Source organism: Papio anubis, chromosome 5 (assembly GCF_008728515.1).
Source record: "Papio anubis isolate 15944 chromosome 5, Panubis1.0, whole genome shotgun sequence".
Lineage (NCBI taxonomy): Eukaryota > Metazoa > Chordata > Mammalia > Primates > Cercopithecidae > Papio > Papio anubis.
Window position 1 is genome coordinate 127,476,144 of NC_044980.1, and position 27,582 is coordinate 127,503,725.

Here is a 27,582-nt window from a genome sequence, read left to right on the forward strand (position 1 = left end):
ACTACTTGGTTCTAAATTGTACAGTTTACTTTTTCATATATATATAGCTTTTTTTTGTCTTGTTTGTTTGTTTTTGTTTTGTTTCTTTGAGACGGAGTTCTGTCCCTCAGGCTGGAGTGCAGTGACCAGATCTCAGCTCACTGCAAGCTCTGCCTCCCGGGTTCACGCCATTCTCCTGCCTCTGAAGCCTCCCAAGTAGCTGGGACTACAGGTGCCCCAGCCACCCGCCTCCGCTAATTTTTTTTGTATTTTAGTAGAGACAGGGTTTCACACCGTGGTGCTAGCCAGGATGGTCGCTGACCTCCTGGCCTCTGCGGATCTGCCCCTCTCGCCTCCCAAAGTGCTGGGATTATGCATGCTGAGCCACCACCGCATATAGTTTGTTTTAAGAGATGCAGCCTCACTGTATTGCCCAGGCTGCACTTCTGCAAACCCTGAGCTCAAGGATCCCCCTTGTCTCTGGAGTAGTTGACTACAGGGTGCACCACCTGCACCCAGCTGGGTTAGAAGTGATTTTTCCAAGTGACTTTAATATAATCTTTTATTACATATAGCCTCCCCTACTGTTGTTTATGCATTTTCCCCAAAGGCCAAAAGCATACCCCGGAAACATACTTGTGTTTGCCAGTGTTTCAACTCGAATGATGTTCTTTCTTGAGCTGATGTTCAAGCAATTTGCTACAATAATATATAGTAAGAGTTGTTATTCTTATAAATATTTTACAGCACAATATTAGGCACATCCAAACAGTTTTGTTTTCCTTAAATAGTTAGCTTTATAGTTTGAATGTTTTAGATCCTTCTGGTACTACTAAGTAACTATTTGAATGAAAGATCTGCTGCAGATACCTTAATTTTTTGTTTGTTTATTTTAAAACAAATTCATTGAGATAGTAATTACATACCATACCATTTCATCCACCTCTAGTTATAACCTATTTGTTTTTTAGTGTTTTACAGAGTTGTACAGCTATCACCACCTGGCCTTATAACATTTCTGTTGCCCCAAGAGAAACCTCATGCTCAGTGTTACTGCCCTCTTTCTTCCTCTCCTTTACTGGCCTCCTGCGGCTCACTATGGTGTAGACACTATATTGTCTACACTGAACTAGTTGTATCTTTTTTTTTTTTTTTTTTTTTTTTGAGCTGTTTTCGCTTCTTGTTGTCTGTGACTGGAGTGCAATGGCACTTATCTCAGCTCACCACAACCTCTATCTCCGCATCCTCCAGTCAGCCTCCCAAGTAGCTGGGATTACAGGCACAGCCATCAAGTGGCCAGCTAATTTTGTATTTTAGAGACAGGGTTTTCATGTTGGTCAGTTGGAGTCTTGAACTCCCGACCATAGATCCGCCTGCCTTGGCCTCCCAGTGCTGGGATGGCGGAGCCACCAAAGGTTCACGCTAACTATATCTTTTTTTGAGGCGAGTCTCACTCTGTCCCCAGGCCGGAGTGCAGTGGCACCACAAAGCTCTCCGGAACCACCATTCTCCTGCTCAGCCTCCTCAGTGCTGGTCACAGCCACCACCAGCCAAGCAATTTTTGTATTTAGTAGAGACGGGTTTCACCTTGTTAGCCAGGATGGTCTCGACCTCCTGACCTCGCGGATCCGCCTCCGCCGGCCTCCCAAAGTGCAGGGATGGCAGGCGTGAGCCACCGCCCGGCCGACTATTTTATAATGATTAATATTATGCTATTAATAATTTTTTATGTGAAACAGTAAAATTATATAAAGATCATTAGACTTAAGAGTCATGGAATTTAGATTGAAACCAGTTTACCACCATACTGTTTATACAGCCACATCATGTGAGCCAATAGAAAACTTAAGCTCGACTATCTTAACCTATTATTTATTTCCATCTCAGATATAATTGTCTTCTTGATTTTTTTTTTGGTCCTTTTTCAACACATACAGCTAGTAACATCATTTTGATTTCTCCTGTATTCTTCTACTTAGCTGTCTCTCAGGGTCTATTTTCTTTCTTGGTTTTTGAAAAACAGAAAGCTTTGCTCTCTGTCACCAGGTGGAGGCACGGTGTGTTCTAGCTCATTGCAGCCTTGACCTCCTGGGCTCAAGGGGTCCTCCCACCAGTTCTCCTGAATAACTGGGATTAGAGGCCCACACCACCACCACCCAGCTAACTAACTTTTATTTTATTTTATTTTATTTCATTTCATTTCTTTATTTATTTTATTTTATTTATTTGTTTTGGAGATCGAGTCTACTCAGCCTCCCAGGGATGGAGTGCAGTGGCACACCAGCTCACTGCAACCTCTGCCCCAAAGTTCAAGCAATTCTCCTGCCTCAGTTCCCGAGTAGCTGGGACTACAGGCCATCTAGACACCACACCCAGCTAATTTTTGTATTTTTAGTAGAGTCGGAAACACCATGTTGGCCAGGATGGTTCATCTCTTTAACCTCATGATCCACCCACCTCCTCCTGAAGTGCTGGGATTACAGATGAGCCACCACGCCCTGCCTCACCCAGCTACCTTAAAAAATTTTTTTAGAGACAAAGAGTCTCACCATGTTGCCCAGGCTGATCTTTGAATCCTGCCCAAGCAATTCTCCTGCTCACCAAACTGTTGGGATTACAGCTGTGAGCCACCACACCAGGCCTCTGCAAGTCCATTTGCTTCAAACTTAATTCTGTTCATCGAATAGTTACCACTTTCTTGAGTTTCCTATTGGGAAAATGTTTCATGAGCCTGGTAAAGGATTTACCCACTTCAATCTTTTTATGCTGTTAGATGTTCAGGGATTGTGACCTGTGAAATTTGGAAGATCATTGCCTTTATTTTTGCTTGCTACATTTTTTGTAACTGTGATTAATATTATGAATGACAAGGTAACTATTAGGTGGGTTTTGTGGATTTTTGATAAATTGTCACAACTTCATAAGTATTTCAATTCTGCTACTATATTGAATGTACTTTTAGTACCACGTGAGTTTAATTAAAGTTTGACAAGTCTTCCAAACAGTTATCCTTAAAGTTTGAAAAAGTTTTCATGCAGAAATGCTTATAAACAGTGCATGACAAAACATGAAAATCTGGCTCAAATAAGAGGCCAGGCATGGTGGCTCTCTGTCTGTAATCCTGGGACTTGGGAGGCTGAGGTGGGTGTATCACTTGAAGCCAGAGTTCAAGACCAGCCTGGCCAACATGGTGAAACCCCACCCTCACTAAAATGCAAAAAGAAAAAAAAAAAAAAAAAAATAGTCGAGTGTGGTGGCACATGTCTGTAGTCTCAGCTATAGTCCCAGCTACCAGGGAGGCTGAGGCAGGAGACCAGCTTGAACCTGGGAGGCGAGTGATGCAGCGAAAGCAAGACTTCCACACCACCTGCGACTCAGCCTACGCACAGAGCCAAACTTGTTCTAAAATAAATAACAAACAAATAACTCAAGAACTTTTCTGTAAATATGAATAATCCTGGCTAAGCAGAGCTGGTGAAGTTTCATAATCCCAGCACTTTGGAAGGCTGAGGCAGGAGGATTGCTTGAGACCAGAAGTTTGAGATCAGCTCAGCAACACAGGGAGACTTTGTGGCCAAAAAAAAATTTGGTTTAATTAATTAATTAAATTAAAATTTAAAAGAACTGTTTAAAACACTCTGTGTTTCAGGAAACGCTGTGAGCATTAGGTGTTTTTTTTGAGACTGAGTCTCGCCAGGTTCTCCCAGGCTGAGGCAGTGGCACCAGGCCTCCGGCCTCCGGTTTCACACCATTCTCCCGGCCTCCCAAGTGAAGGCAGACTACAGGCCTCACCACTCAAGGTTTTTAGACATTTTTAGTAGAGATCTGGTTTCACCATGCCAGGATAGTCTCGATTCTCCTGATCTCGCACCATCTCGCCTCTCGCCTCCCAAAGTGCTGGATTACAGGCTTGAGCCACCACTCACCGTGACAGGTTTAATTGCAATGTTTTTCTTTCTGTATATAAAAATGTTGGATTATAATCAGTAGCATAACTGAGGCTCAGGAAGGTTAAATTACTTTCTGTTAAATCATTATAATAACTAGGAAATAGTATGAGCAGCATTTCAATACCAACAGAGGTTGGTTCACCTCTCCAGACCATGCTTTTAGCTGTTGTGTTTTGCCTCGCTTGTGTATATAGTAAATTGAGAGATACTTAGGCAAGGCTTCAGTAAACCATTCTTCTATCCTTAACAGGACTAGCTAAACTTCTATCATATTTTTTGTCCTTACCTCACCTTGCTTAGCTGTTGACAGATCTAAGGACTGCCCTGGAGGACTGATGCTCTAGTGAATGCAGCTGGCTGACTCCTTTCAGCTTACTAGTCTTAAGTAACCAGCAGCCTGGACTCTCTGTGGTTCTCTTTCTCATGTAAGCTTTTCCCACTTTTTGTATTGGCTCCCACCAGGTAAGAAAACAGCACAGAAACTAACACAGTGATGACCAGGCACCCGTGGCTCACACTCAAATCCCAGCACTTGGGTGGCTGATGTGGGTGGATTGCTTTGAGTTCAGGCATTTGAGACCAGCCAGCAACAACATGGTGAAACCTGGTCTCTGCAAAAAAATACAAAACTAGCCAGGTGGTGGTGCACACCTGTAGTCCAGCTATTTGGGAGGCTGAGGTGGGAGATTTGCTGAGTCCAGGAGACAGGTTAGCGTGAGCCCATATCGCCACTGTACTCCAGCTTGTGTGAGAGAGTCCGACTTGGTCTCAAAATAAACAAACAGCAAAGAAACTAACACAATGAAACATCAGCAAAAATTTTTTCCATGAATCCCCAAACATTGTATATGTAACTTCTATGCTGGTTAAATTTTGACTATTAGGCCTTACCTCTATTTGAACTTTAAAAGCTTAATAACCAAAAAGCTACAGAAAACTGATTCAGAGGTTCCTTAATTCATAAGATGCTTTGCCAAGATTCAGTATATTATAAAAATTCAACTGATAATCGCTTTTCCAAAACAAGAATTTTATATTATATTGCTGGTGCAAGGAAGCATACCCGCGTATACTACCTATAATGCGAAAGTTAGAAATCAAACACAAAAAGCAGAAAGCAGAATAGTGGTTACTAGAGGCTGGGTGGTATGAAGGAATGGGGAGATATTGAACAAAGATACAGTGTTTAGTTAGACAGAAGAATAAGGATAACTATTTGAGGTTACAGGTATGTTACCTAGCTTCATTAAATCATTCCATTTTATACTATCATAGCATCTCTTTATACCCTCATAACAGCGTTACGAATTTTCAACAACAAAGTACCTTTTGAAGTTTACCACATTTATTTTATTTGTTTTTATTTTTTTGCCTTTCCGTCCCATGTGAATTTCAGCTTCATATTTATATTTCTCTTTTTTCTTTGAGTTTCGGAGTCTCGTCTCTGCTCACCAGCCGGAAGTGTTGCATCTTTCACCCAGTCCTCAACCTCCCAGGTTCAAGTGATTCCTCCTGCTCTTCAGCCTCTCCGAGTAGCTGGATTGCCGCAGGCCACCATAACGACCTCACTTTGCTTTTAAGGGAGACAAGCCACCCATGTTGGTCAGGCTTGTCTCAAACTCCTGATCTCAGGTGAGCCTGTCTGCTCCTGGCCTCGAGAGGTGCTAGGATCACAGGCATGAGCTACCACCACACTCCTAATCTTCTTTCTTCTTTTTCTGAGACAGGTCTCCTCTTATTACCTAGGCTGGAGCCCTTATGGCATGAGATCTCGCTCACTCAACCTCCACCTTCTGTTCAACCCCACCTCCCATCTACCAGGCAATTCTCACTGCTCTTTCCTGAGTAGCTGGGATTATGGGCATGCACTACCACACCCCAGCTAATTTCTTTTAGAGCTTTTAGTAGAGACAGGGTTTCACCATATTGTTAGGCTGGATTCTAACATCCAACCTCAGGTGATTCCTCACCAGCCTTCCCAAAGTGGGGATCACAGCCATGAGCCACCATGCCTGGGCCCTTAATCTTCTTCAGATACAATTTTTATTATACCTGTATACCAGACATACTTGTTTCCATGATCTGGATTGACTTCCATATCCTTGTCTTTGAGTTTAAATGTTTGTAGGGTTTTTCTTTGTTTTACTTTTGTTTGTAGGGTTTTTCATTTGCTATTTATTAAGTTTACATGTCTCTCGCTCGTTTTACCTCCCAGAAAAGAAGGAAAACTCTGGTCTGGTGGAGTAGCTTATTTATCTGTGTGTCCCAAATTGAATGTCCAAGCTTTTTGCCCAGGGATGAAACTTCCTTATAAAATTTATTTACCGTGTTGGCTGGCCATGGTGGCTCATGCATAATCCCAACACTTTGTAGCACAGATCACTTGAGTTCAGGAGTTTGAGACTAGCCTGGCCAAAGTGGTGAAACCTCATCTCCACAAAATTAAAATTAAGAGGCAGCATGTAGGCACATGCCTGTAGTCACAGCTACTTGGGAGGTTGAGGCAGGAGAATCCTGAACCCGGGAGCAGAGGTGTTGCAGTGAGCTGAGATTGCACCACTGCACTCCAGCCTGGGTGACAGAGCGAGACTCCTTCTCTTAAAATAAAAATTAAATAAATAAAAGCTCATATGGCTGTCGGGTTCATGCCCATAACCCATAACATACTTTGAGAGGCCAGAAGGATTGCTTGTGCCAGAGGTTTGAGACCAGCCTGCAGCAGAAAGCAAGAATGTTCTATTAAAAAATTCTGCTTAATTTTTACTAAGAACAACTCAGGCCGGCGCTGTGGCTCAGCCTCGTAATCCCAGCACTTGGGAGGCCGAGACCATGATCACGAGGTCAGGAGATCGGTGACCAGCTCGGCTAACCGGGTGAAACCGCCTTCAAAAATACAAAAAAATTAGCCGGGCGCTGGGTGGTTTTGTAGTCCCAGCTACCGGGAGGCTGAGGTATCAGGAGAATGGCGTAAAACCCGGGAGGGAGCTTGCAGTGAGCTGAGATCCGCCACGCCCAGCTCAGAGCGACCCGCCTCCAAAAAAAAAAAAAAAAAAAAAAAAAAAAAAAAAGAAAGAACAACCTGTTAAAAATGCACCTGAAGAAGCATTCCAGATTCCAGAACTGTTCAAGGACTGCTGGCTGGGCACAGTGGCTCATGCCTGTAATCCTAGCACCTTGGGAGGCCAAGGCGGGAGGATCGATTGCTTGAGTCTAGGAGTTTGAGACCAGCCTGGACAACATAGTGAAATTCCACCCCTACAAAAAAATTTTTTTAATAAGAAAAATAAAGGACTGCTCTGCATCTTTTTTTTTTTTTTTTTAAGTCTTGCTATGTCGCCAGGCTGGAGTGGCAGTGGCGATCTCGGCTCACTGCGACCTCAGCCTCCTGAGTAGCTGGGATTACAGGTGTGCACCACCACACCTGGCTAATTTTTGTATTTTTAGTAGAGATGGGGTTTCCCCATGTTGGCCAGGCTGGTTTTGAACTCCTGACCTCAATGATCCACTGGCCTCGGCCTCCCAAATTGCTGGGATTACAGGCGTGAGCTACCACACCTGGCCTGCATCTTGTCTGTATTTTTCCTAAACTCTGGGATCTACTTGTCTGTTGTGTATAGTTTTTTCCAGGTGAGAAGAGCAACTCATTACTTTCTAGTAGGAGTGGCTTTTGAATCTACAGTTCTTTTTTTTTTTTTTGAGATGGAGTTTCACACTGTTGTCCGGGCTAGAGTGCAGTGTCGTGATCTTGGCTCGTTGCAACCTCCGCCTCCTGGATTCAAGTGATTCTTCTGCCTCAGCCTCCAGAGTAGCTGGGATTACAGGCACCCGCCACCATGCCTAGCTAATTTTTTGTATTTTTAGTAAAGACAGGGTTTCACTATGTTGGCCATTCTGGTCTCGAACTCCTGACCTTGTGATCTCTGCCTTCCATGGCCTCCCAAAGTACTGGGATTACAGGCATGAGCCACCGTGCCCAACCTCTAGTTCTCACTTCTCTAATTCAAATTACGTATTTCCATTTCTGAATATAAGTACACAGATTACATAAATATTTAATTTTTTTTTTTTTTGAGACAGAGTCTGGCTCTTGTTGCCCAGGCTGGAGTGCAATGGCACAATCTCGGTTCACTGCAACCTTCGCCTCCCGGGTTCAAGTAATTCTCCTGCCTCAGCCTCCCAAGTAGCTGGTATTATAGGTGTGCACCACCACGTCTTGCTAATTTTGTATTTTTAGTAAAGATGGGGTTTCACCACGTTTGTAAGGCTGGTTTCAAACTCCTGACCTCATGATCCGCCCACCTTGGCCTCCCAAATTGTTGGGATTACAGCCATGAGCCACTGTGCCTGGCAAATATTTAAATTTTAACATTTAAAAATCTGAGCTCGGCCGGGCACAGTGGCTCACGCCTATAATCCCAGCACTTTGGGAGGCCGAGGCGGGTGGATCATGAGGTCAGGAGATCGAGACCATCCTGGCTAACACAGTGAAACCCCGTCTCTACTAAAAATACAAAAAATTAGCCGGGTGCGGTGGCAGTCACCTGTAGTCCCAGCTACTCGGGAGGCTGAGGCAGGAGAATGACATGAACCCGGGAGGCGGAGCTTGCAGTGAGCCGAGATCGTGCCACCGCATTCCAGCCTGGGTAACAGAGTGAGACTCCGTCTCAAAAAAAAAAAATCTGAGCTCTTCTTTCTCCTTCAGGCCTTTCTTGAAATGCTTTATTCTAAAGCCTACGTTCTTTGATCTTCCCCATTTAATATGCAACACCCTAATCCCACCCCATCTCACACCATCCTGACACCTTTAATCACTCTTACCTCCTGTATTTTTCCTATAGCATTTATCACCGACATACCACATATTTTGCTTATTTTTTATTCTTCCCTTAATAGGATGTAAACTTTATGAGGACAAGGATTTTTATCTTTTTCATTCATTTTTTTGTCCTAGCAGTTAGAACTGTTCCTAGTATATAATAGACACTCAGGAAACATTTTTTAAATGAATAGATGGAACTTTGTTTCCTCCATTAAAATCTTAAGAGCTTTTATAATCTTCCTTTAATGTAGTCAGTGTATTTTTTTTTTTTTTTTTTTGAGACAGTCTCACTCTGTCGCCCAGGCTGGAGTGCAGTGACATAATTTCTGCTCACTGCAATCTCCACCTCTTAGGTTCAAGTGATTCTCCTGCCTCAGCCTCCTGAGTAGCTGGGATTACAGGCATGTACCACTATGCCCGGCTAATTTTTTGTATTTTTAGTAGAGATGGGATTTCACCATGTTGGTCAGGCTGGTCTCGAACTCCTGACCTTGTGATGCACCTGCCTTGGCCTCCCAAAGTGTTGGGATTAAAGGTGTGAGCCACAGCACTCGGCTCAGTGTACTTGTTTTAATACATAATTTCATTATTATTTTCTCTCTGCCTATTTTACTCCTTTCCATCAGTTGGAATAGTTAAAACCTTACCCACAACTGGCTGGGCGCGGTGGCTCACGCCTGTAATCCCAGCACTTTAGGAGGCCAAGGCGGGCGGATCATGAGGTCAGGAGTTCAAGACCAGCCTGAACAACATGCTGAAACGTGGTCTCTACTAAAAATACAAAAAAAAAAAAAAAAAGATAAAGATAAAACCCGGCGTGGTTGCACGCACCTGTAATCCCACCTACTCAGGAGGCTGAGGCAGGAGAATTGCTTGAACCCAGGAGGCAGAGGTTGCAGTGTGCAGAGATCAAACAGCACTACACTCCAGCCTGGGCGACAGAGGGAGACTCTGTCTCAAAAAAAACAAAAAAACAAAAAAACCTTACCCATATCTTTTTTCTTCTCCATTTTTATCTGTGTAAAGAAAATAATAACAGTTAAATATCATAGTTACTTATTAACTCATTTTACTAAGAAGCTTTCCTCATTTGTAGTAGTATTATGATTTCTTGTTTATTAGTATTCTTTGTTATATTGTTTGTATGGTGGGAGAATCAATGACAGCTGCCATTAATCATTCACCCAGCACTTACGGACCATTTAGTGCAGGGTTCTAAGTGCACTACCCCCGGACCACGGACTGGTACCAGTAGGTGGCCTGTTAGGAACTGAGCCACACAGCAGGAGGTGACCAGTAGGTGAGGGAGCATTACTGCCTGAGCTCTGCCTCCTGTCAGATAAGTGGCAGCATTAGATTCTCATAGGAGCACCAACCATATTGTGAACTGCGCATGCGAGAGATCTAGGTTGCATGCTCCTTATGAGAATCTAATGTCTGATGATAAGAGGTGGAACAGTTTCATCCCAAAATCATCCTCTACCGTGTCCCCACCAGTCTGTGGAAAAATTGTCCTCCATGAAACCAGTCCCTGGTATGAAAAAGGACCACTGACGTAATGGATATCTTTTTGGTCCTTCATGTGTGCCTTTACTTTGTCATCTGCAGTATAACATCATCCTTCCTATGGTGTTGCTTGGATTGTTACATCATTATCATGATCATTATATGATAGATAGAGTGTTTTGATCTATTTTATTAACTAGGAAACAGACACCGTGGAGATCAGATAACTTTGCCATGGTCAGTTACTTAATTTCAAAAGACTTTTAGGTGGGGCTATAGCTACAGTTTAATAGATGTGTGTGACTTTTTTTTTTTTTTTTTTTTGAGACGGAGTCTCGCTCTGTTGCCCAGGCTGGAGTGCAGTGGCTGGATCTCAGCTCACTGCAAGCTCTGCCTCCTGAGTTTAGGCCATTCTCCTGCCTCAGCCTCCCGAGTAGCTGGGACTACAGGCGCCCGCCACCTCGCCCGGCTAGCTTTTTGTATTTTTTTAGTAGAGACGGGATTTCACCGTGTTAGCCAGGATAGTCTCAATCTCCTGACCTCGTGATCTGCCCGTCTCGGCCTCCCAAAGTGCTGGGATTACAGGCTTGAGCCACCGCGCCTGGCGTGCGTGACTTCTTAAAAAAGATACTTTTAAAAAATTGACAGTAAATTTGTGAATTCTCTCTGAAAATATTCTTTTAACAACTGGCATTTTAAAAATTCTGGATGTATTTTTAAAATTTCTTCTTTTGTGGGGAATGGGGGTTTTCTGTTACAGAAATCATTCCAGACTGGGACAAATGCACGTCTAGATGAACGCATTTTTGCTATGTGTCAAGTGAAAAACCAGCCCTTGGTTTACCTTATGCTCACAACTCATCCCAGTTTGTATAGAGTTGACAATCTCTCAGATGAGGTAAGATGGATTGCTTTTTTGTGGCTTTTACTTGAGGATTAGTAAGCCTAATCATAGTCCAGTACAGAAATGAGGAAGGGTTTGTTTATTATTTGCTTTATCTTTTATTTTATTTTATTATTATTATTTTTTTTTTTTGGCTAGGTCTGAGTAAAGAAATTTTAGTATAGGGAAGCTCCTAAAAATAATGCCTTTACGTTTCTTAAAATACCATTTGTAGAGCAGATCTAAGAAATGGAAAGATTGTCAAATTGACCAGAGCACCTTTATTCAAACAAATTGATCTTTTAACAACTGACATTGTAAAAGTTCTCGGTGTATTTTTGCTCACTTCAGCAGCAAATATACTAAAATTGGAATGATACAGAGAAGATTAGCATGGCCCCTGCGCAAGGATGACACACAAATTCATGACGCATTTTTAGGAACAGAAAACCAAACACCGCATGTTCTCACTTATAAGCGGGAGTTGAACAATGAGAACACATGGACACAGGGAGGGGAATATCACACACTGGGGACTGTCAGGGGGTGGGGACAAGGGGAAGGAGAGCATTAGTACAAATACCTAATGCATGCGGGGCTTAATACCCAGATGACAGGTTGATGGGTGCAGCAAAACACCATGGCACACATATACCTATATATCAAATCTGCACATTCTGCACATGTGTATCAGAACTTAAAGTATTTAAAAAAAAAAGTTCTAGGTGTATTTTTAAAATATCTGTTCTGGGGGATGGGGGTTTTTTGTTACAGAAATCATTCCAGACTGGAACAAGTGCACATCTAGATCTGAGAGTGAAATTAAATCTGAACACCCAGTTCAATGTAACAGTGTCCTTGAATTAAAGAAAAAATATTTATCTAAATTGTGACATTGTTTTCCTTTGGTAGAAATTTACCAGAATTAAAGTCACAAGAATGAAAATGTTAAATCATAATCTTTCTAAAATTGTGATCAAGTTAAGACATAGATTTTGGAAATAATGTTTCAGGCCAGGCACAGTGGCTCATGCCTGTAATCCCAGCACTTTTTGGGAGGCCGAGGCGGGTGGATCATGAGGTCAGGAGTTCAAGACTAGCCTGGACAAGATGGTGAAACCCTGTCTCTACTAAAAATACAAAACACAAAAAAATTAGCCCGCCATGGTGGCGGGTGCCTGTAATCCCAGCTACTCGGGAGGCTGGAGCAGAGAATTGCTTGAACCCAGGAGGCAGAGGTTGCAGTGAGCCAAGATTATGCCACTACACTCCAGCCTGGGTGACAGAGTGAGACTCCGTCTTAAAAAAAAAAAAAAAACCTTTGAAAATTTAAAGAATTTATTATGTGGGCCAGGCGCGGTGGCTTTATGCCTGTAATCCAGCATTGTGGGAGGCCGAGGCAAGTGGATCACCTGAGGTCAGGAGTTCAAGACCAGCCTGACCAACATGGCGAAACCCCGTCTCTACTAAAAATACAAAAATTAGCTGGGAGTGATGATGCATGCCTGTAATCCCGGGTACTCGGGAGGCTGAGGTAGGAGAATTGCTTGAACCCAGGAGGCAGAGGTCGTGGTGAGCCGAGATTGTGCCATCGTACTCCAGCCTGAGTGACAACAGAGCAAGATTCCATCTCCAAAAAAAAAAGAAAAAGAATTTAAGATATTTTACATATATAAAAGAAAATTGCCTATGAAATTTGAGGTAACTTTTTTTTTTCTTTTTTTTGAGATGGAGTTTCGCACTTGTTGCCCAGGCTGGAGTGCAATGGAGCAATCTTGGCTCACCACAGCCTCCGCCTTCCGGGTCCAAGCAATTCTCCTGCCTCAGCCTCCCGAGTAGCTGGGATTACAGGCGTGCACCACCACATCTTGCTAATTTTGTATTTTTAGTAAAGACGGGGTTTCACCATGTTCGTAAGGCTGGTTTCAAACTCCTAACCTCAAGTGAGCCACCCACCTCAGCCTCCCAAAGTGCTAGAATTACAGGGGTGAGCCACTGTGGTGGCCTATTGCATTCTTTTTTTGAAACAAGGGTTAAGATCAGAAGTTAACGGCCAGGCATGGTAAATCACAACTGTAATCCCAGCACTTTGGGAGACTGAGGCAGGTGGATCACCTGAAGTCAGGTGTTTGAGACCAGCCTGGCCAACATGGTGAAACCCCTTCTCTACTGAAAATAAGTGATAACTATTTCATCATCTTCTTTATATTTAAATATGAATAATTCTGATTTACCTAAGCAAGGCCCAAACTTGTAGAGGTAACATTCATTTAATTTTTGTTGTTATTTAATTGTGACTCCATATTTTCTATATTTAAAACCTTTACTCTTTTACTTAATTTCTCAGGGAGCACTCAACATCAGTGATAGAACCATACCTCAACCCCCCATTCTTCAGCTTTCAGTGGAGAAGCTTAGCAGAGATGGAGCTTTCCTCATGGATGCAGGCTCTGTAAGTAGTTTGACTTATCCTGACCCTCACTGCAGACTACTATACTGTTTTAATTTAGCATTTGGTTTCATTCCCTTTAATATCCTTCCTGAACAGATTTCATATTTTAACCTATATACAGTCATACACTGATTAATGATGTGTAAGTCACAGCTTATATGATGGTGATCCCATAAGATTTATAATGGAGCTGAAGAATTCCTATCATTTAGTATTTACTATACTATATTTTTTTATTATTGCTTTGGAATGTACTCCTACTTAACTTTTTAAAAAGTTAACCTCAGGCAGGTCCTTGAGGAGATATTCTAAAAGAAGATCTTGTTATTTAGGAGATGACAGCTCTATGCATGTTATTGCCCCTGAAGACCTTCCAATGTGACAAGGTGTGGAGGTGGAAGACAGCGAGATTGATGATCTTGACGCTGTATAGGCCTAGGCTAATGTGTGTTTGTGTTTCAGTATTTAACAAAACAATTTAAAAAGTAAAAAATTTAAAAAATTTTAAACATAGGGCCGGGCATGGTGGCTCACACCTATAATCCCAGCACTTTGGGAGGCTGAGGCGGGCAGATCATTTGAGATCAGGAGTTCAAGACCAGCCTGACCAACATGGTGAAAATCTCTACTAAAAATACAAAGAGGGCCGGGCACGGTGGCTCAAGCCTGTAATCCCAGCACTTTGGGAGGCCGAGACGGGCGGATCACGAGGTCAAGAGATCGAGACCATCCTGGCTGACACGGTGAAACCCCATCTCTACTAAAAAATACAAAAAACTAGCCGGGCGAGGCGGCGGGCGCCTGTAGTCCCAGCTACTCGGGAGGCTGAGGCAGAAGAATGGCGTGAACCTGGGAGGCGGAGCTTGCAGTGAGCTGAGATCCGGCCACTGCACTCCGGCCTGGGCCGCAGAGCGAGACTCTGTCTCAAAAAAAAAAAAAATACAAAGAAATTAGCCGGGTATGGTAGTGTATGCCTGTAATCCTAGCTACTTGGGAGGCTGAGGCAGGAGAATCGCTTGAACCCAGGAGGCAGAGGTTGCAGTGAGCCAAGATTGCACCACTGCACTCTAGCCTGGGCAACAGAGCAAGACTGTCTCAAAAAAAAACCTTTTTTTTAAATAGAAAAATGCTTATAGAACAAGGATATAAAGAATATTTTTGTGCAACTGTACAATGTGTGTTTTAAGCTAAGTGTTATTACAAAAGACTAAAAAAAAATTAAAAGAAGTTGACCGGGCATGGCGGCTTATGCCTGTAATTGCAGCACTTTAGGATGCCAAGGCAGGCGGATTGCTTGAGGTCAGGACTTCGAGACCAGCCTGGGCAACATGGTGAAACCCTGTCTCTACTCAAAATACAAATATTAGCCAGGCGTGGTGGCTCAAGGCTGTGTCTCAGCAACTCAGAAGGCTGAGGTGTGAGAATCACCTGAGCTGGGGAGCCTGAGGCTGCAGTAAGCTGAGATCACACTACTGCACTCCAGCCTGGGCAACAAAGTGAGACCTAGTCTCAAAAAAAATAAAAAAAAAAAAAAAAAAGAAGTTGGCCGGGCCCAGTGGCTCACGCCTGTAATCCCAGCCTTTTTGGTGGCCGAGGAGAGCAATTGCTTGAGCCCAGGAATTTGAGAACAGCCTGGGCAACATGGCAAAACTCCGTCTCTACTCAAAATACAAAAATCAGCCAGGCGTGGTCACGTGCACCTGTAATACCAGCTACTTGGGAGGCTGAGGTGGGAAGATCACCTGAGCCCAGGAGGTTGAGGCTGCAGTGAGCTGAGATCATACCACTGCACTCCAGCCTGGGCATCAGAACAAGGCCCTGTCTCAAAAAAAAAAAGAAAAAGAAAGAAAAAAAAACTAAAAGAGGCTGGGTGTGGTGGTCCATGCCTATAATCCCAACACTTAGGGAGGCCAAGGCAGGCGGATCACCTGAGGTCGGGAGTTTGAGACCAGCCTGACCAACATGGAGAAACCCTGTCTCTACTAAAAATACAAAATTAGCCAGGCGTGGTGGTACATGCCTGTAATCCCAGCTACTTGGGAGGCTGAGACAGGAGAATCACTTAAACCTGGGAGGCAGAGGTTGTAGTGAGCCAAGATTGTGCCATTGCACTCCAGCCTGGGCAACAAGAGTGAAACTCCATCTCAAAAAAAAAAATTAAAAGAAGTTCATAAAGTTATAGTAAACTGGGCCGGGTGTGGTGGCTCAAGCCTGTAATCCCAGCACTTTGGGAGGCCGAGGCGGGCTGATCACAAGGTCAGGAGATCGAGACTATCTTGGCTAACACGGTGAAACCCCGTCTCTACTAAAAATATAAAAAATTAGCCAGGCGTGGTGGCGGGCGCCTGTAGTCCCAGCTACTCAGGAGACTGAGGCAGGAGAATGGCGTGAACCCGGGAGGTGGAGCTTGCAGTGAGCCGAGATCGCGCCACTGCACTCCAGCCTGGGCGACAGAGCAACACTCTGTCTCAAAAAAAAAAAAAAAAAAAAAAAAGTTATAGTAAACTAAGGTTAATTATTGAAGAAAGAAATTTTATATATATATCTAGTGTAGCCTAAATGTACAGTGTTTGTAAAGTTTATAGCAGTGTCCAGTAATGTCCTAGGCCTTTACATTCACTCACCACTCACTGACTCACCCAGAGCAACTTTCAGTCTTGTGCGCTCCATTCGTGGTAAGTGCCCTATACAGGTGTAGTGTTTATCCCTTCTACCATATTTTTACTATACCTTTCCTATGTTTAGATCCACAAATACTTAGCATTGTGTTATAGTTGCCTACAGTTTTCAGTAACAACCTATAGAGATTTGTAGCCTAGGTACAGTAGACTATACCATTAAGACTTGTGTAAATACACTCTATGATGTTCACACAACGAAATCACATAACAAAACGTTTCTCAGCATGTATCCCAGTGTTCAGTGATTCTTGACAGTACATTTGTCTGCCGCCTTCCCCCTCCATATCCTCCTTGTTTCATGCCAAGCATAAAATGTCTCATCAGGTAAATACTAATTACTATTCAGTTAAAGGCTGTACAATCTCACTAAATATACTTACCTTTTTGACCTTTTAAAATATACTCAGGCTGGGTGCAGTGGGTCACACCTGTAATCCCAGCACTTTGGGAGGCTGAGGCAGGCAGATCTCTTGAGGTCAGGAGTTCAAGACTAGCCTGGCCAACATGGCGAAACCCCATCTCTACTAAAAATACAAAAATTAGCTGGGCATGGTGGCACATGCCTGTAGTTCCAGCTACTCTGGAGGCTGAGGTGGGAAATTGCTTGAACCCAGGAGGCGGAGGTTGCAGTGAGCTGAGATTGCACCATTGCACTCCAGCCTGGGTGACAGAGTAAGACCCTATCTCACAAATATATACATATAAAATAAAAATAAAATATACTCACTCAACAGACTCACCTTTATGTATGCTACTTCTCAAAATAATTTTATTCCTGTCCCTAGGTACTGATGCTTTGGGTTGGAAAAAATTGTACACAGAATTTTCTCAGCCAAGTTCTAGGAGTTCAAAACTATGCATCGATTCCACAGCCTATGGTAAGACTCTTTTATTATAGTGATTATAAAGGGCATTTCAAAGGTGGCAAAAACATGAATATCCCCTATTTTGATATCAGAAAATAATAACAGAATGATACCAAAAATGTTTATTGATAGGTTTTCATATTGGTGGATTCTATCACTCCATTCATAGAATCATTAGGGAATTTATGTATTTAAAAGGCAGATAGGCCAGGCGCAGCAGCTCACACTGTAATCCCAGCACTTTGGGAGGCCAAGGTGGGCTGATCACGAGGTCAAGAAATCGAGACCATCCTGGCCAACATGGTGAAACCCCGTCTCTACTAAAAATACAAAAATTAGCTGGGTGTGGTGGCGCATGCCTGTAGTCCCAGCTACTTGGGAGGTTGAGGCAGGAGAATCGCTTGAACCCGGGAGGTGGACGTTGCAGTGAGCCAAGATTGTACCACTGCACTTCAGCCTGGAAACAGAGCAAGACTCCATCTCAAAAAAAAAAAAAAAAAAAAAAAAAATGCCAGGCGTGGTGGCTCACACTTGTAATTCCAGCACTTTGGGAAGCTGAGGTGAGTTTGAGCCCTGGAGTTTGAGACCACCCTAAGCAACATAGTGAGACCCCATAACTAAAAAACATTTTTAAAATAGCTGGGCATGGTGGCACACAATTGTGGTCTTAACTACTTAGGAGGCTGAGATGGGAGGATTGCTAGAACCTGGGAGGTTGAGGCTGGAGTGAGCAGTGATAGCACGGTTGCACTCCAGCCTGGACAACAGAGAAAGAACCTGTCTCAAAAAATAAATAAATAAAAGACAGCTGTGTCAGGATTATAGCTACGATAAGCACTGGCTTTCAGGCCTTGAACAGAACTACTGGACTGGATGACTAAGCATTTTAAGTATGAGTAAATAAGAAATTGTTATATTTTTAATAATACCTGAATGAATCAATTAATTCTGGATGTCATGCTAAAACAAAGGGAAGAACTAAAAGGTTTTTTTAGATGAGGGCTTAGAAACTATGCCCAAGGGGTACCTGCTACTTGTTTTTGTAAATAAGGTTTTATTGGAACATCCATGCCTGTTCACTTATGTATTGTTTATGGCTACTTTGGTGTAGCAATGGCAAGGTTGGCCAGGCATGGTGGCTCACACCTATAATCTCAGGACTTCGGGAGGCCGAGACAGGCAAATCACCTGAGGTTGGGAGTACAAGACCAGCCTGGCCAACATGGAGAAACCCCCGTCTCAAGGCGAGGCAGGCGAATCACCTGAGGTCAGGCATTCGAGACCAGCCTGACCAGCATGGAGAAACCCCCATCTCTACTAAAAATACAAAAGTAGTCAGGCATGGTGGCACACACCTGTAATCCCAGCTACTCAGGAGAATCGCTTGAATCCAGGAGGCAGAGGTTGCGGTGAGCCAAGATCGCGCCATTGCACTCCAGCCTGGGCAACAAGTGCAAAACTCTGTCTCAAAAAATAAAAAACAATGGCAACGTTAAGTAGTTGCAGCAGAAACCAAATGATCTTTAAGAAGTTTGCCTACTCCTATTCTAGATTATTCATAGAAAATTGTGGTCCCAAGTCAAGTTGCATTGGCATGACTGTAGGAATTTTTTAGGAAAGCAAAATCTCAGGACCATACCCCTGCCCCAGACCTCCTAAATCATTATCTGTAGTTCAACAAGATGATCAGGTGATTCATATACATGTTAAAAGTCAAGGCCAGGCATGGTGGCTCATACCTATTATCCCAGCAATTTGGGAGGCCGAGGTGGGCAGACTGCTTAAGCCCAAGTTCGAGACCAGCCTGAACAACATGGTGCTCAGTACTAAAAAATACAAAATTTAGCTGGCAGGTAGTACATGCCTCTTATTCCAGCTACTTGGTGGGGCTGAGGTGAGATAATCACTTGGAAGGCAGTGGAGGTTACAGTGAGCCATGATCACACCAGTGCACTTCAGCCTGGGCAACAGAGCAAGACCCTGTCTCAAAAAATAAATTAAATGTGAGAAGTAGGCCGGGTTCTGTGGCTCACTCCTGTAATCCCAGCACTTTGGGAGGCTGAGACAGGTGTATTGCCTGAGCCCAGGAGTTTGAAATCAGCCTGGGCAACATGGCAAAACCCTGTCTCTACAAGAAATACAAAAATTAGCCAGGTATGGTGGCATGCCCCTGTAGTCCCAACTACTCAGGAGCTAAGGTGGGAGGATCACTGGAGCCTGGAGGTTGAGACTGCAGTGAGCCATGATTATGCCACTGCCCTCCAGCCTGGCGACAGAGACCTTGTCTCAAAAAATAAAAAAAAAGTAATTAAAAAAATAAAAATTTGAAAAGTACCATAGACCATACATTAGATATATAATTAAAGTAATTGGATATTGTTGGTTTTGATTAACAGACAGACCTTCCAGAACTTGATACACCAGAATCTGCCAGAATAATAGCTTTCATCTCTTGGCTTAGAGAGCAGAGACCATTTTTCCCAATACTTTATGTAATAAGGTAAGTTGAATTTTCCATTTGCTAGTAGTAAAACAATTTGTTTGGCCTTGTCACGACCTGACAAGAGTATAGCAAAAAAAGGAGAAGAAAGAAAAAGAATTCTTCTCAATAAATAGCAATAAATCATGCCTTATATCCAATTATTGGAAATACTAAACTTTTTTCATTTTTAATTGACTAATAATAAGTGTATATATTTATGGGATACACTGATTTCTTGATACATGTATACATTGTGGAATGGTCAAATTAGGCTAATTAACATTCATCTTCTCAGCCAATTATTGTTTCTTTGTGGTGAGAACATTTAAAATCCATAATTTTGCCTATTTGAAAATATACAATACGTTATTATTAACCTTAGTCATACTGTGTAATAGATCACCAGAATCTATTCATCCTAACTGAAATTTTGTACCCTTTGACTAATATCTCTTCTTTCCTTCTCCACACCCACTTCCTGCCTCCTAACCTCTAATAACCATAATTCTACTTTCTACTTATATGAGTTCAACTTTTTTAGGTTCCACACATAAGTAAGATTGTGTCGTATTTGTCTCTCTGTGCCTGGTTTATTTCACTCAGCATAATGTCACAAATGACAGAATTTCCTGTTTTTTAAAGGCTGAATAGAAGTCGCCGGGTGCGGTGGCTCATGCCTGTAATCCCAGCACCTTGGGAGGCTGAGGCGGGTGGATCACCAGAGGTCAGGAGTTCGAGACCAGCCTGACCAACATGGAGAAACCCTGTCTCTACTAAAAATACAAAATTAGCCTGGCGTGGTGGCACATACCTGTAATCCCAGCTACTCAGGAGGCTAAGGCAGGAAAATAGCTTGAACCCAGGAGGCAGAGGTTGCGGTGAGCCAGCATCGTGCCACTGCACTCCAGCCTGGGCAACAAGAGCAAAACTCCATCTCAAAAAAAAAAAAAAAAAAAGAAAGGCTCAGTAGAATTCCGTTGTGTATGTATACAACATTTGAAAAATCCATTCAGTTATTTCCATATCTTGGCTATTGTGATTAATGCTGCAGTGATCATGGAAGTGCAGACATCTCTTTGGTATACTGATTTCAATTCCTTTGGATATAAAGTGGAATTTCTGGATCAACTATCTTAATTCCATCATACACCATAAGCTTTTCCCTTAAACAGCTTGAAATTTACATAATCAACCAAGTATTCTCAGAGAAAGCCTCTAGAAGTAACTGTTTATATAGTAAATGTTATTATGGTTATTAGAAAATCAGAAGCCTTCTGACAAGTCTGTTTATTTTACTGCTACATTTTATCTAAAATTTTTTGCCTTTTATTCCTAAGGGATGAGAGTCCAATGAAAGCAAACTTCCTTCAAAACATGATAGAAGACAGAACAGAATCTGCACTATCATATTATGAATTCCTGTTGCATATACAGCAACAAGTGAATAAATGAATGAATGAAGAAATTTGACTTATTTCTAAGGAACATCACAATAGTGCAGAATACCTGGAAATGTGTAATACCTTCTTTTTCTATTATGTTTGTGGACTAATGTGATGATTGAGATGTTCTCACTGTGATTTCAACAACCTATAGCAAATAAAAGACCACAGCAGAGAATCAAACATACAACTCTGAAATACTGTATTTTTCAAATCAGAATATAGCTACATATGATACTTTTTTCTTGCCAATTATGTTTGAGTTGTTATGGATTAAAATAAGACAATATTGCAGAGGCAAAGTACATTTTGTAAAATAAAGATTTCTGTGTTCTACATGTATATTTCTCTGAATTTTTGGCTGCTACATTTAAAACCTCACAAGACCATGTTGCAGGGAAGTTACAAATTCATTGGTAGTGATGTTTTTAAAATAAAAACAATGGGAAGTAAATATAATGTAGGAAAACTAGAATTCATTCCCCACACGTTGTCTGTTTTTTTGTTTTTCTTTTTTAAGGAAGGGAAAGGATCATCATGTTGACTAAAACTAGAGTAAACTAATTCTAGTATAGCTTGAGAAAGATATGAAGAAACACATTCAAGCTTTAAAATCTGTCAGTATTCTTTATACTTGAAGAACAAAGTCACTTTGATTTGAAGTGAGAACTATCATTAGGTGGTTTTTTGATTTCCCGACGAAGACTTGGACATACAGTCTTAATCTGTAGTGAAAAGAGTTTGAGCTGTCTTCATAAACATTGGGACTGGCAATGATAATAGGGAGATAAGAAACTTTAATTATGTTGATCCTTTAAGTGGATTTTGTTTGGTGCATTTCTGCTCTGGGTATGTAATAAAAATGGGGGTTTTGGTGAAATGAGGGTGAAGAAGTGAAAGGTTTCTAAAGTACTATCCAAATACATCAGTAACATTTTTCTAAAGAGTTTGTTAAATTGGAAGTCACTCATAAGAAATATTTATTCTTGAATATGAAAACCTATTAAAGCATAAATGCTGCTGTTTGATTTGGTGGATATTAAGATTACACAGATCCAACATATTAAAGTTATGAAAGAAACTTGATTTCTGAAAATCCTTAAGAGACTGCTTTCTTGATTCAGCTAGAGAAATATTATAGTCAAAACTATTGAGTGAATTTTGTTTACAAATAGGTGAATTATATTTTGTGTATTTAAAGTGCTGTGACATAGTATGTTTAAGAGTTTGGCTCAGTTTTCACAGATTGATTTTGTCTTATGAATTTCTTAAATATGTTCATGTATAATACTTGATCAAAATATTTTTGGGTTTTTTATTTTGTTTTAATGGGTTAGAAAATGTGTTTACAATCTTGGTCTTATATGATCACCAATGAAATAGTAACTTTCAGGTTTATATCAGTAGGAGCTGACTTTAACTGAGTTGTTTGGGATAGGGAAGAAGCAGTCCCTCTACAGTATACAACTACTGCTTGCCAGCTGGATCAAAATAATCGTGTTTTATGAAAATATCTCCCTTAAGCAGTGTTAAGGTTGGTTTGCAGTGTGTAAGTGGCACATTGAACTGGAAGTTTTCTTGAAAGCGGCTTCATCTATTAAGAAGCAATTTTCAAATTGTAGCAAATTATATTATCCCCTCTTTTAAATAAACAGTCGTTATATGCTGATGTTTCTTAAAATAACTAAAATGTTCCTCTTAATGTGATTTTAAGTGGAGTTATTTGTAGGTCCTTTCTTAATAGTAGTAAAGAATCTTCTAGAGGGAAATATTTGTGCTTTTAGGGATAATCTTCCTTGTGCCTCTCACTACATCCCTAAGTGGGTATGACTCTTGTTATTACCACATGCTTTATTAGTATATTTCACAAATTTACTTTTAAATATTATTTTAGATACTGTGTAACATGTGCAATTCAGAATAATTTTATAACAGGTCATGAAAAACATAACTTTAGTTAGGATTCACAATATTTGTTCTCCACATAATGAGAGAATGAATGAGCCTTTGGAGATACTGATACAAAGCAATTATTTTTTGCAATGTTGAATGTGTTTTTTAATTTGATTCTTTTTTTTTCCCCTGATAGGGCACTACCTGCCATATCATCTTGTATTACTTTTTGATGTAAAGCAACTAATATTTACACTATGCCATATTTTTTTTAATCATAGTTGTAAATTATGAAAGATCCTTGAATTTTCTACAGATCTACAACTACTAATGTAACAGACAAGGGCAATCTTGGTATTTAAATCTGAGCATGGCAGTTCTACCATAAAAAGTACTCTATTTTTCTAATTTCTAGGATTTTTAAAATAACATTTCTGTAAGTCCGACATACTAATAGTCACTCAAGCAGTACCATTTATTTTAGTTTGCATATATTTTCAGTTTTTAATTTAATGTAATGTATTGAGTCTAATAGACTGTTTTGCAATAATTAGAATAAAGATTTATTTCTTCTAATCGAAGATGCATAACAGCTATTATCTAGGGGACCACCAAATGTGATTTCAAGATTTTGTTAACTATTACAAATGTAATCCTTACATAGAAATTTTAATTTTGTAAAGTAGTGTATAATATTGTAATATTAAATTCTTGTTCTCAAATTCAAATATGTATTGATCTTCAATGTGCTGTGTTAAATCTTGCTTCTCTGAAATGTTGGAGACAAGATTTGTCTTCCTTTTTACAGTTTGTAATTTTCACTGTTTTATTCCTGTAAAAAAAAAAAAGTCACTTGTAACCCATGCAAACAATCGTTTGATCTGTGCTAACTTATCAACTTGGTTATTCAATAAAGTTAATTGAAAGAGCTTATATATAGTAACTAGTTATCTAAAGTGATATGAGCCTGGTACGGTGGCCCACACCTGTAATCCCAGCAGTTTGGGAGGCCCAGGTGTAAGGATCGCTTGAGGCCTGGAGTTGAAGAACTGTCTGGGCCAGATGGCGAAACCTTGTCTCTACAAAATAGTTTTTAAAAGTAGGCTGGGCGTGGTGGCTCAACGCCTGTAATCTGAGCATTTTGGGAGGCCAAGGCAGGTGGATTACCTGAGGTCAGGAGTTCAAGACCAGCCTGGCCAACATGGTGAAACCCCATTTCTACAAAAAATACAAAAACTTAGCCAGGCATGGTGGCATGTGCCTGTAATCCCAGCTACTCGGGAGACTGAGGCAGGAGAATCACTTGAACCCTGGCCAAGGTTGCAGTGAGCCAAGATCGCGCCACTGCACGCTAGCTTGGGGAACAAGAGCAAAACTCCACCTCAAAAAAAAAAAAAGGGCCAGGCACGGTGGCTCACTCCTGTAATCCCAAAACTTTGAGAGGCTGAGGCAGGCAGATCACCTGAGGTCAGGAGTTCGAGACCACCCTGGCCAATATGGTGAAACCATGTTTCTTCTAAAAATACAAAAATTAGCTGGGCATGGTGCCGGGTGCCTGTAATCCTAACTACTTGAGAGTCTGAGGCATGAGAATTGCTTGAATTCGAGAGGCAGAGGTTGCAGGAAGCTGAGATTGCGCCACTGTACTCCAGCCTGGGCGACATGGCGAGACTCTTGTCTCAAAAAAAAAAACAAAAGGCCAGGCATGGTGGCTCACGCCTGCAATCCTAGCACTTTGGGAGGCCAAGGCAGGTGGATCACAAGGCCAGGAGTTTGAGACCAGCCTGGCCAACATAGTGAAACCCGTCTGTACTAAAAATACAAAAAATTAGCTGGGCGTGGGTGACAGGCAGCTACTTGGGGCTGAGGCAGGAGAACTGCTTGAACCTGGGAGGCGAGGTTTACCAGTGAGCTGAGATCACGCCACCGCCTCCAACCCTGGAGTGACAGTGTGAGACTCCAGTCTCAAAAAAAAAAAAGTGGCGGGCATGAGTGACTCCAGCTTGTAGTCCCAGGTACTCTCAGGAGACTGAGAGGCGGGGGATCATAAGGACTAAGGTGTGGCTGACCTGAACCATAGTTGGCCTCACTGCACATGCCAGGGGCAGGAAAAGGCAGACCTGTCTCTTTAAGTAAAAGTGGCTTATGAATAACACTTGACTAAGTAGTGCTATGTTTGCAGTGCATCAAATTATGTCCAATGAAAAACTAGTGCTGAGTTCTTCAAAGTAGCCTAAGTAGATGTCTGGGAGGCCTTGACACAGGTTCTTTTTTTTTTTTTTTTTTTTTTTGGAGGCGGGTCTGGCTCACAACCCAGGCTGGAGTGCAGTGGCCAGATCTCGGCTCACCTAAACTACGGTGCGCCGTTCTTCAACTGAACTGGCGCCGCCACCTCGCCAGCTTGGATTTTATTTTAATGAGCGAGTTTCCGATATTAACTCAGGATGGTCGATCTCCTGAAACCTCGTGATCCGCCACGTCTCGACACTCCCAAAGAGATACTGGAGATGGCAGGCCACGGCGCCAGCATAAACTGAATTCTTGATGCTTGCTCCTCAGGATAGCTGGGTTTGAAATTCTATATCAAAGGTTATTTTTCCATTTTATAATGTTTGAACCTTCCATTGTCTTCAGTAGCAATGAGATGACTGGCCAGGCGTGGCTCATGCCTGTAATCCCAGCACTTTGGAGGCGAGGCTGGTGGATCACCTGAGGTTGGGAGACCAGCCTGACCAACGCTGGAGAAACCCGTCTTTACTAAAATACAAGATTAGCTGAAGTGGTGGCCGCCTGTTTTAATGGAACCGGTTTCACCATGTTGATTGACCAGGCTGGTCTCCAGCTCCTAGCCTCAAGTGATCCACCTGTCTTGGCTTTCATCCTTAATGTTCTATAGTTTTGTTACTGTTGGGTTCTTTTGGTGGTGTTTTTTTTTTTTTTTTTTTTTTTTTTTTTTTTAATTTTTTCTTTTTGAGGCGGAACATGTTGCTAGGCTGGAGTGCAATGGCATGATCTCGGCTCACCGCAACCCCCGCCTCCTGGGTTCAAGCAATTCTCCTGCCTCAGCCTCCCGAGTGGCTGGGATTACAGGCATGCGGCACCACACCGGGCTAATTTTGTATTTTTAGTAGAGACGGGGTTTCTCCATGTTGGTCAGGCTGGTCTCGAACTCCCGACCTCAGGTGATCCGCCCGCCTCGGCCTCCCAAAGTGCTGGGATTACAGGCATGAGCCACTGCGCCAGGCCTGTAGTTTATTTTTTTATCCTGCTTGTTATTCAGAGCACACTTTAAAGATCCTTGTCTACAGTTCTGAAAAACTTCAAGCCATTTCCTTTTCAAATATTTGAAAACAGTTCCATAAAATTAATTCTTTCTGGAATAAATTTCTAGTCCAACTTCTTTTTTTTTTTGGAGACAGAGTCTCGCTCTGTCGCCCAGGCTGGAGTGCAGTGGCGCAATCTCGGCTCACTGCAAGCTCTGCCTCCCGGGTTCACGCCATTCTCCTGCCTCAGCCTCCTGAGTAGCTGGGACTACAGGCGCCCGCCACCACGCCTGGCTAATTTTTTATATTTTTAGTAGAGACGGGGTTTCACCGTGTTAGCCAGGATAGTCTCGATCTCCTGACCTTGTGATCAGCCCGCCTCGGCCTCCCAAAGTGCTGGGATTACAGGCGTGAGCCACCGCGCCCGGCTCTAGTCCAACTTTTAATTCGGCTGTAAGAATTTAAGTGTTGTATTTTTTTTTTTTTTTTTTTTTTTTGAGACGGAGTCTCGCTCTGTCGCCCAGACTGGAGCATCTTTAGCATGCAAGTTGGTCATAAATGATAAGAAGGAAAAAAAATAATATAGCATGCGAGGTGGTCATAAACGACAAGGAGAAAAAATAAGGTGGAGAAGGGGAATGGGGAGTGTTGGCAATTTAGATAGAATGTGCACGAAAGGCTTCACTGGGAAATTCTGATTTGAACAAAAACGCACAAAACGTGAGGAAAGCCTAGGAACACAGCACCCGTATTCTTGGGCGTAGAGAAGTTAAGGATGAGGAACAGGAACCAAGAACAAATCCCAGCGTAAGGCTCCGTTTAAGCGTGGCTCCCTACAAGCGAGGCCGCCGGTCTGTAAACAAGCGACTGCCGCTGCAACCTCCATTTTGCTTCCTGGCACCAAATCTAGGCTGATTATTCACTGCCATCCCTTTCCCACTTCCGGTTTCCTTTCCTCTTGTCTCCTCTCCTCTCCTCTCCTCTCTCTTCTCTTCTTTTTTTTCCCCTCGAGACAGAGTCTTGCTCTGTAGCACAGGCTGGAGTGCAGTGGCGCGATCTCGGCTCACTGCAACCTCGGCCTCCTGGGTCCACGCGATTCTCCTGCCTCAGCCTCCCGAGTAGCCGGGATTACGGGCGCGCGCCACCACGCCGGGCTAATTTTTTGTATTTTTAGTAGAGACGGGGGTTTCACCGTGTTGGCCAGGCTAGTCTTGAACTCCTGACCTCGTGATCCGCCCGCCTCGGCCTTCCAAAGTGCTAGGATTACAGGCGTGAGCCACCACTCCGGGCCCTGGGTGCTGATTTTCTTCACCTCCGAGTGAACAGCAGAGGGGTCTGTTGGGTGAGGGCCAGACGAGTTGGGGAG

At 42.4% G+C, this 27,582-nt stretch overlaps 1 protein-coding gene, 1 long non-coding RNA gene and 1 pseudogene across 2 annotated transcripts; 2 read left to right on the plus strand and 1 right to left on the minus strand.

Moving 5' to 3' along the window:
* Positions 1-10,861: 10,861 nt before the first annotated feature.
* Positions 10,862-23,886, plus strand: LOC116274960 (protein transport protein Sec24A-like). Its single transcript, XM_031666467.1, has 5 exons — positions 10,862-11,152; positions 13,485-13,589; positions 17,056-17,148; positions 19,533-19,636; positions 20,956-23,886. The coding sequence occupies exons 1-5, from the start codon at positions 11,066-11,068 to the stop codon at positions 21,068-21,070; spliced, it is 504 nt and encodes a 167-aa protein (XP_031522327.1). The 5' UTR covers positions 10,862-11,065; the 3' UTR covers positions 21,071-23,886.
* On the plus strand, positions 11,476-11,575 carry LOC116275045 (annotated as a pseudogene).
* LOC110743534 lies at positions 23,607-27,519 on the minus strand. The gene is made up of 2 exons (XR_002522739.2): positions 27,441-27,519; positions 23,607-23,785 (listed from the first exon to the last, which is right to left on the minus strand). It is a non-coding gene; the product is annotated as an uncharacterized LOC110743534 (long non-coding RNA).
* Positions 27,520-27,582: the final 63 nt, after the last annotated feature.

What these genes read in the sequence shown, in the direction of transcription:
- LOC116274960 (XM_031666467.1), top strand. Translation starts at nt 11,066, where the DNA reads ATGTGTCAAGTGAAAAACCAGCCCTTGGTTTACCTTATGCTCACAACT. An exon ending in TCCTCATGGATGCAGGCTCT is followed by an intron (nt 13,590 to 17,055) that starts GTAAGTAGTTTG and finishes TCCTGTCCCTAG; the next exon opens with GTACTGATGCTTTGGGTTGG. An exon ending in CATCGATTCCACAGCCTATG is followed by an intron (nt 17,149 to 19,532) that starts GTAAGACTCTTT and finishes TTTGATTAACAG; the next exon opens with ACAGACCTTCCAGAACTTGA.